Raw genomic sequence first — 10,293 nt, 5'->3', positions numbered from 1 at the left:
AGAGGTCCCGTCTGTAAAGGGACGGGAACAGTGGGACAGCGAGACCACCAGTGTGGAGGACATACGGGGCGGACCTGGGGCTGCATCACGGGGGTGCTTGCAGTCCCAAGAACATCGAGGGGGTGGCCTTAGAGAGAGACCCCGGGGCGGCGGTACTCAGTACGCTCAACGCACTGGGGAAACCGTCTTGGGAATGAAGACGACGGCTGGTGACAACGAGAGTGGCCATAAAGGCAGAGCTGTGCGCTGCAGCCCCTTGGCGGAGCTGCGTTCAGACATTAATTTGTCTTGAAATTGTCTACCACCAGTGCACATTAAGGTCTCATTGGCCACCGTGCACTGGTCTATTTGGATCTAAATTATATCTTTGGCGAATACCCGGGCAGCCGGGGTAAATTTGACCTACTTTGGCTCAAAATTAATCTTTTTCCCCTGAAAGGTCACAGGGGCAGGTTCAGCCTTAATGACCCCGTTAAGGGGCTCTTCTGGACATGTAAATAAACTCTGAACAACAACAACTTTCGCTACACTCAAAGGTTTTCCAATATTCTCAGGATTATAAAACCTTTTCTTTTCATGTCTTACCCACTAAAATGTATTCTGCACGTTCTATCAATTTCCTGGCAATTATTCTGTAAAGTCTCGCACTAGTTTTGTTTCTTGTACTCTGCGCTTCCCCTCATTGCTAGCTATCATTGTATGAAGTTGCATTTGATTCCATACATTACTTTTTGAGTTTTGCACAAACACAAGAAACGGACTCAACAAATAAGCGAGAGGCAGTAAGTCCACACATACCGATACTCAAATACTTAGGCAGTTATGCTCTCCACAATAAAATGCACTGATGAGAAAAACGCTGTAAATCCTCATTTGACAGTTGTCTTCTTGTACTCTGGACTTACCTGTAATGCCCTCTATCGTGATATGAGGTTTAATGTTAATCCTTCTTGGTAATGATCTACACAAGAAGCGTACCATATTAAAATAAGCAAAGGGAAATAACTCTAAAAAGCCTGATAGAAAAGTTGTTTTTTGTCCTTTGCACTTTCTCTTCATGCCTCAAAAGTGGACATTGTATATTAAGAGTCTTTCATTAGTTCCTTATGTATGCACTACACATGAAACGGGCCAAATAAAAAGCAAAGAGCAATAACTACAAAAATCCTCTTCAGAGTTATTAAGAAAGTTGTGGTTCTTGTACTTAATCTCACTTTCCTCTTTAAAGGTCAAGGTTTCATTTAAATACATTCAATACTGAGGGAGGTATGCTCTCCATAAAACATTGGCTAAATGGCATTACTCTGTGAATCCTGCTGAAAGAGTTATTGTTCTTGAACTCTGCACTTTCCCTTCATGTCCCCTTCAATTACATGAAGTTTAATTTGAATCCCTTTAATACTTTTCAAGTTGAGCTCCACACAAAAAGTGGGGCAGATTAGCAGAGGAAAGATTGGAAGGTCCGACGATGCGATTATAATATGCCTTTCTCCAGGGACAAAGAAAGTCGTGTGATAATTCAACCATACTGTTTGATGGCAGCAAGTGCTATATTTATTCATTACTTACAATGAAGGTTGTTTTTGCCATGACAATGTCATCTACAGGTGGCTTATTGCAAGATGGAGAACAATGCAGAATGTGATAATGAACACTAATACACGGAGGTTGCCGTGGTGTTATGGATAAGGCGTCTGTCTGGTGGTCATGGGTTCGATCCGCAATGTGGGAGCATTTTTTTTAGATTTCCCCCAAAGGCACCAAGCACTGGTTCTTGGCTCAGGAAACGGACTCGATAATGTTTCAATAAGCCCGTGGCTTTCGATGCAATTGAGCTAAAATAAATTCTAAGACAACATAAACATTACATTTTCAACTTTGTTCAGCGGGGACCGTATTCACCAACCAATTCTTAGACTTCAATCTAAGAATAACTTATATTCTTTAAATTGGATATTCAAGAGCTGCTAAGCTTGATTTCTGAGTCAAAGTTGGCATTACTTACCTCTATTTACATCATTCTTCATGTAGAATGCTTTATTTATGGCAAAATCACCAGTGGTAGACTGTAAAGACTCAAACACTGAGCATAATTTTCTTGATCTAAGTCTATTCTTTATTCTTATGTCTAAGAATCGGTTGGTGAATACAGGCCCAGGAAAACCTAGTGCAATTCCAAAGCCATAATTCTGACATTATTTAGTCCCAAAATGATAGAGTTCATGTTGGAGTTGAAGCAGATAGAAAATGGCTGAAAAAGTTCATCTTTTTGTGAAATCAGAGTTGCCAGTTTCTTTTTCCCATCACGATCCACCTGTATTACAGTTTTGGAGCCTAATCCACAGACAAGGACCTGTCCTGCAGGTGTGACATTTACACCATATGGTCGTTGCAGCTCAGGATCAGTGAAGGAGGATATAAGAAAGCCATCTGATGTCAGCGTGATTAGCTTATGTTGGTCGAGGTTGGTGACGTAGATCCTGTCACCAGCAGGACTCACTGCACACTTCGACACTGCTAAACACAAAACATGTCACATGTAAGGTAAATCAGGATAATCAATCAAATATTTTAACACGTTTTTCATTTATGACCTTTTTAAAATTATTTCATATTGAGTTTCATTTAATCAGTGCTTTAAAACATCCACAGTAGTGAAAGTAATTTTTGTAGAATTTTTGTTATACATATATATACAAAATATATACCACGAGAGCCACCTGTATCCTCATACAGCCTTTTATTAATTATCCCATCCATGTGGTATTGGTACAGTGCAGTGCCAGAGGTGATATACAACGCTCCTTTATGGTGAGCAATTCCAACAACCATATGGTGCAACTCAAACTTCCTCCCAATCACCAGCTGTCCATTTATCACAGAGATAAACTGCACAACACCACTAATAGGGGCACTATTAACTGTCACAGCCACCTCACTTGATGTGACCTGGCAAATATCTATTTGGTGCCTGGAAACATCACAGTGGCTGGACACATTGTAATGCTGATCCAACAGCTTCACTTTCCTATCTAAAAGAATGACCTGGCCATTAGGCAGGGTGCAAATGCCAGGAATGTTGTAAATCTGACCTTTGTCACTTGACATTCTCACGTTATACTCAGACTTCCTCTTCACATTAATCACCTGGTCTGATTTCATCTTTAATGTGAGAGACTGCATACCGTCTATTATCCTCCCTAGACTTGACTGTTTACACAGATACTGCTCTATGCCAATATCAGCCTGGAATATCATGGTCCCAATAGCCTTCACAGGAATTTTCTTCAGAAATGTCTCAGATACCTGAATTTTATGTAGACATTTCCTGCTGGCTACGAACTCAAGATCCTGTTTGCTCTTATTGCAAAGTTCCTGAACAGCTTCATTGAGTTGTTGCAGTTCATCCTTCAAGCTGCTACAGTTGTCAATATCTTTCTTGAGAGAGGTTTTCAATGCAGCTCTAAATGCATCTAGTTCTTTCAATGTTGTATTTTCTAGTTTGTCCAAGGCAGTATTTAATTTCTGACGCATGTCTCTGATTTCTTGCAATTCATCATTATATGATTTCTCCAAGGTCTGAATGCTGGCATCTTGAGTACTTTTAAACTTATTTAGCTCATTAAGAACAGTTTGAAGATTGTTTGACAACTGTTGCATATCAAATTTCAGCTTTTTGACTGACTCAGAAATTAGGGCTACATTGGAACACTGTCTGAAAAAGCAATACAAATCATAATTAACACAATAACCAATACCGTTTAAATTTTTTTAGATGAAATAAAACATGTCAAATCAGGGTTGAATTGAGTAAAATACACAGCAGGTCATGTACACTATAAAGGAACTTCTAACTCAACACTTACATTTTTATTATCTCTTAAAGTAAATCATCAATGGATTCTGTCAAAAGGAATATGCATAAATAAATCATTTTAATATTCCCCAAAAATTTCATTCCAATTAATCCATGATTCAAGGAACTATTATTTAATGAGCAATAGCATTCAAATATACATTCACAAAATGACACATTTAAAGATCTAAAGATGGCATCCTGCAACGTTAAAGGCCCCCATGCCATTCTTAAAGTGTGACTGAATCCATTTGTCTAGCTATATGATCCTCAATTATACCTATGTAACAATCAACAATATAAAATTGCTAAGGGGTACATGCATATATAATGCTAAACAAATATAGTGAACAAATAATTAATACATTTTTGTGATGCATGTGAAAGCAGAACCACAATACAATGTAACATACCAAATTTTAAACCGAAAGCCTTGTGGTTTCAGATATATTTTTGGGGTAGCTGTTTGACCCAGCCGTTCACCTTAAATGACCTTATCATCATGCCAGCAGACCAGAATGAATACACTCTGTTCATTCCATTGGCTAATTTGAGCATTAACACCCGGAACATTAACAATATCACCGCGCCTTTGAAGTATAGGATGAAACACAAATTAGTGTTGGGATATGCAGACTACTCTTTGCATATTCATTTTGGCCCAGTTACAATTACGCATTACCAGAAAATTCGATCCCCAAAACTTTCAGGATTAGTGCTGGGTCAGTAAATCGTCAGGGGAAGATGGAATGTACTATTAATCAACGCCTTATGTTGATAACACAGAATTGCTTTCAATATATCAAATAACACACATTTTAGGAAAAGACATGATTGCAAACCTATCGGCAAATGCCATTTGTTTTGCATTGTGAGACAAAATAATAGTAGTGTCCATGGTGGAAGGGATATTGTAATTATCTAGCCACACATGTGTGACATACGCGGTCAGTCTGTCTGAAAATCTTTCATGCAAAGTGGAACAGGCTACTGACATTTGCCAGTTTTCTATAAATAACTCAGTGTGACTTCACTTTTCTAAGATGCAATTACCCGCGTAAAGCGAAAATGGGACTTTTGCAATATGCTACCAATACAGCTAGTCTAACCTGCACATCTGTCCAGTCTTGTCAGGATATGCATACTGATGAAGATACTCAGGAGATACCACGACACCTTGCGTGCTTCTCTATAGCAAAAAAGTAGCCCTTGACCAGACTGCGCAAGTGCGCAGGCTGGGCTTGAGCTACGCTGGCCGCGTATGCCATAAGACCTATTTACGCATGACCCGGATGTAACAGTCTTATTTGAATGTGTGGAAAGAAAACTGTGTCTAAATAAAATATCAAATGTTTCGATTACAAAGAATAAAATCATAAAGAGCCACATGAGGAAACATAATATGATCACACGTAGTAAAATGTGTATCAACGAACACTATTATGTGGTTTAATATATGCTTACTTCATGTAATACATTTTATACCAGGGAGATGCGACTTTAAAGTGAAAAAAAAACACGCAGCAATACTTAAACCTTTGTTTTTAATTGAATAACTTAAAAAAGTACGTAAATGTTCTTCCTTTATTTCAAGGTCATGATATACGCAAATTAACTTTTCAAAAGAAATTTCTTGTTTTCAATGTAACTTAATAAGTCAATATAAATAATTAAACTTTCTGGGTGGGTCTAGTGCTATAGTAACAATTATAATGTAAAACGCATTTTAAGTTGAACAAGCAAATTGGTTGAATTGATATCCCCTGCCAAATAACTTTTGTTTATGGATGGGATTCAAATCCCTTGATATATGATAAAACAAGTGCACCGCATAGCGGGTGCCAACGCTCGGCTGTTGGCGCAGTTTTGAATAAATGAAAACTTTGACCTTGACCTTTGACCTTATGACACAAAAATGGGTGTGGCGTGTAGAACTCATCAATGTGCAGCTACATATGAAGTTTCAAAGTTGTAGTTGGAGGCACTTTGATTTTAGAGCTAATGTTTACGTTTTAGCACGACGCGGACGGCGGACGAGCTGGATATGACAATACCTCGGGTTTTCTCCGAAAACAGCCGAGCTAAAAATAAGTATAAGGTTATTGTTTTTATGAATTGCATTTCTCCTCATTGATATCTATACACCAATGAAGTGTCATGTTGAAATAGTGTAGCTTATCTGAGATATAGGTTTGAAACGTTACATACAAAAACAACAAAGGGCAAAATCCCTTAGTTTAGAAATAGCAGGGTAATGGTTCTTGTGCATGGGACTTCTTCCCATTGATTTCTAAGAACCCATAAAGTTTCATGTTTAAACAATGTAGTGACTCTGAGATAGCCCTGAAATGTTCCATACAAAAACAACAAAGGGCAATAACTCTTATTTAAGAAAGTGAAGTGTAATGGTTCTTATGCATTACACTTCTAATTAATGTCAATACAACCATGAAGTTTAATGTTTAAGTCTTGCATGGTATCTGAGATATAGCCCAGACAAGTAACATCATACAAAAAATGGTGGTAACTCTGATTAAAGTAAGTGTAGGGTTATGGTTCATGTGCATGGCACTTCTCCTCATTGATATTTATACACCATACACGTTTCTTGGTGATATCTTATACAGTTTCTGAGATATAGCCCTAAAAAGTTTTGTGACAGACGGACGGACTGACAGACGAACGCCAATTATATATCCCTCCGCCTTTGGCGCGGATAAAAAATGAGTATCTTTTGTATCTTACGTTACATCGCAGGAAGATATAATTCGCATATGCACATTATATCGTAAGAAACAATGCCTGCATGTTTTACGTTGAAAAGAGTCCGAGAACGCCTGTGGACAAGTTTGTGTCTACGGACAGACAGACATCAATGGTGATATCTGTAAACGCCCTTTACTTTCAACCGGTGGGGAAAAAAACTTGATTATTACAATTATTTAATAACTGCATTGTCCCTTACCTGTGATTCAGTAAAACGCAATCAGAGCAGCATAGCTGACTGATCCTGGAAAAACATTTTTAGCTGCTCATTGTTGTGAACATCACATTTCAGCAGCAAATCCTCCATTTTCTTCGCAAGAGGCCATTTATTTGTTTCTCCTCTTCCATATTTGGAATGATTTGCATATAATTGATCATGATGATGAATGCAATTTCCGCAGAAAAACGTCATACACGTTTCACAAAAATAGTCAGCACTTTCTACAATATGTTTACTTTCGCAAGCGCCACAAACATAGTCCTTCACTGCATCTGAACTAATGTTAACAGAACCTTCATAAGTTGCCATTTTTAAATAAATATTTTAAACTGTCCTTTGATTGAAAAGCTTTGTATTATTTTGGCTACTTTTATGAATAGACTTTGTGTCATTTACACAAGAATGTGTTGCATGAAGACAAAACGCATTTTAGTAAGTATGAACTAATGTACTAAACCTCAACGTCTTAACGCTTATTATATGCTAGCTGCATGCACTAACAGCACGATAAATATCTACTGAAGAACAAAGTCCATTGTCAACTAACAGTCATACCATGTATATAGTTGGTTTAGAGATATGCTGATAATTATACATAAACAATTTCATTAACATAGGGTGAAACTTTATATCAAGTTAATTGCTGTCATTTGTGGTAACAAATTATCTAATCTATCTTGATTAACTAGTCAGTGTTCTCACTTGCACTTTTACTTACTGTTCTGTTTTGAACTGATGATACAAAGCAAACATGAAATCAATGACGTGCACTGATTAAAAAGTAAACTTGTCCATTCCAGAGGTAAATCTGTCCAAAATCAGTAAGCTAAAACAAACAGTTGAGTAAAATCTAGACTCAACTAAACAAATTGAAAACTAATAATAAGCAGTAATATGTATTAATAAATAAAACGTCTACATTTAACTTCAATTCAATATTGCGAAGACTATCAGTTGAACTTTGTAATTGAACCTATGATAGGCTGATATGTTATAGTTGGTAGTAACAAGTACTGGTAATACAAAGATAGGTGGATAATGAAATCAAATAAAGTCTTAATTATGCCGAGAGTCAATGGTGAATATTTATATTATAAATATTTTTTAAAGGTTTTTATTAGGTTTGAAATTCTATATTTCTTCAGCTTGAAAACAAGAAGTCCCAGTTCTGATATGATAAAGAAAAACACAAACTTGAAGTTGCTGTGGTCTAATTAATATGGTTTAAGAAGTGCGTAATTTACTCGTTGCATGCGCCTTATATGGAAATCCATATAACACCAGTTTTTGTTAAGTAAAATGATGGGTAGATTAAGAATATGTGAAAAGCACGGTCTTTACATACGAAATACAAATGCAGGGAGAAACATGTTAGAACTGTACAATTAATATACTGCTGTATATAATTCCTGATGTAGGTGGTCTTGAATCGTTATGAGAAAACAACAATTTTTTTCACATTGAACTTGTTTTTAATGATTACGTTGTAAATCACTAATGTGCTATTCAGTGTACAACGTGTTTTACCGACTGGTATATTATTTCAAAGAAAGCATGCAAAGTTAAGTTGGTTGACAAAAGTGGACAAGCGGGAGTGTTGTTTCACAATGCTATGTACGAAGTTGTTACAAACAGTCATTACCAGATTTTGCAGCTAATATGCATCTCTGATTAAACAGTTAAAACGATCGTCGCTACGAAGCATAAACCTTTTAAATGTATTTATATATGCAAACGTATTAACGAAATCGCGCATCATGTTTGTACGTTCACACGGCGTGTCCTTTGTGGACTTTTTGGGTCACTCTGATCGTTGTTGACATGCAAAGAGGATAATGGCCCCGTTGGGTGACATTTACCTGGCTAGAATGCTGCACGGGGCGTGCACGGAAATATTTATAGCCCCGTGTAGTATGATGTACCCATTAAAATATTTATTATTCCGACTTATTTTATGTACCTTAAGAATCAGTAATAATTATTAATATTGGCTGTGGTTTTACCTGAAATTACCGGGACACACTTTACAAAGAAAAGTCATCTTGATTATGTATACCGTTTGAAACTTGAAAAAAAAACACACTTAAAAAATGATATTTCAAATAAATTTAGTAGTGCTGAGGCTTTTCTCCTATTGATCTTGAATATGCCTTTAATCTCAATGCTCTGTAATGAACCATTGTTACATCGAACTTGCAAATGCAGCACCTGGCTTGTCGGACCAGCAGTTGGATTTGTTCTTAAACGAATGTGTTTGTCCATGTAAAAGTGTACATAACTCTTTGCAAAAATTTAGTAAGGGCTCAAGAGTTTTCTCCCGTACAGAGTATAATAAGCTAATAACTATCAATCTTTCGCTACACTCGAAGGTTTACCAATATTCTTAGGATTATAAAACCTTTTATTATCATTTTTTACCCACTTAAATGTATTTTGTACTTTCTCTCAATGTCCTGTAAAAAGAAAACATACTTAAAAACTAAAATTATGATGCTCCGTGCAAGAGAGTTCACTAAATGGAAATTATTCTGTAAATTCCCACACTAGTTTTGTTTCTTGTACTCCACGCTTACCCTTATTGCTAGCTATTATTATATGAAGTTGCATTTGATTCCATACATACGTTTTGAGTTATGCACAACACAAGAAATGGAATCAACAAAAATAAGCAAAGGGCAATAAGTCCAAAAATACTGATATGAGAGTTGTAGTTCTTGCATTCTGCACTTGCCATCAATCCCCTCAGTCAATATTAAACAAATATTTACATACATGTATTTTGAATACTTAAGCAGCTAGACTCAGCACAATAAAATGCACTTATGACAAAAACTGTGTAAATCCTCATTTGATAGTTATCTTCTTGTACTGCCCTCTATCATGATATGAGGTTTAATGTGAATCCCTCTTGGTTATGATCTACAAAAGAATCGGACCAAATAAAAATAAGCAAAGAGCAATCACTCTAAAAATCCTGATAGAAGAGTAACTGTTGTGGTTTTTGTCATTTGCACTCTCTCTTTGAGCCGTCTTCCAAATGTTTAAATTATATTAAGACCCCTTCATTAGTTCCTTATGTACTATGTATGCACTACACACGAAACATACCATATAAAAAGCAAAGAGCAATAACTCTTAAAATCCTGTTAAGAGAGTTATTAAGAAAGTTGTGGTTCTTGTACTATGCACTTAATCTCACTTTCCTCTATAAAGGTCGAAGTTTTATTTAAATACATTCAATACTGAGGGAGGTATGCTATCCACAAATCATGGACAAATGGGCAATTACTCTGTGAATCTTGCTGAAAGAGTTATTGTTCTTGAACTCTGCAATTTCCCGTCATGTCCCCTTTCATTACATCAAGTGTAATTTGAATACTTTTAATACTTTTCAAGTTGTGCTCTGCACAAAAAGTGGGACAGATTAGCAGAGGAAAGATCACATGATTGG

The 10,293-nt window shown here is 36.5% G+C and overlaps 1 protein-coding gene across 1 annotated transcript; it reads right to left on the bottom strand.

Moving 5' to 3' along the window:
- Positions 1 to 1,531: 1,531 nt before the first annotated feature.
- Positions 1,532 to 7,757, bottom strand: LOC127868057 (uncharacterized). The gene is made up of 3 exons (XM_052409642.1): positions 6,822 to 7,757; positions 2,709 to 3,715; positions 1,532 to 2,517 (listed from the first exon to the last, which is right to left on the bottom strand). Exons 2-3 carry the CDS (start codon positions 3,658 to 3,660, stop codon positions 2,165 to 2,167), a joined length of 1,305 nt encoding a protein of 434 aa, XP_052265602.1. The 5' UTR covers positions 3,661 to 3,715; positions 6,822 to 7,757; the 3' UTR covers positions 1,532 to 2,164.
- Between the last annotated feature and the right edge of the window lie 2,536 nt (positions 7,758 to 10,293).

Source organism: Dreissena polymorpha, chromosome 2 (assembly GCF_020536995.1).
Source record: "Dreissena polymorpha isolate Duluth1 chromosome 2, UMN_Dpol_1.0, whole genome shotgun sequence".
Classification (NCBI taxonomy): Eukaryota; Metazoa; Mollusca; class Bivalvia; order Myida; family Dreissenidae; genus Dreissena; species Dreissena polymorpha.
The sequence above is the reverse complement of the archived record's forward strand: the minus strand, read 5'-3'. Positions and strand labels throughout refer to the sequence as shown.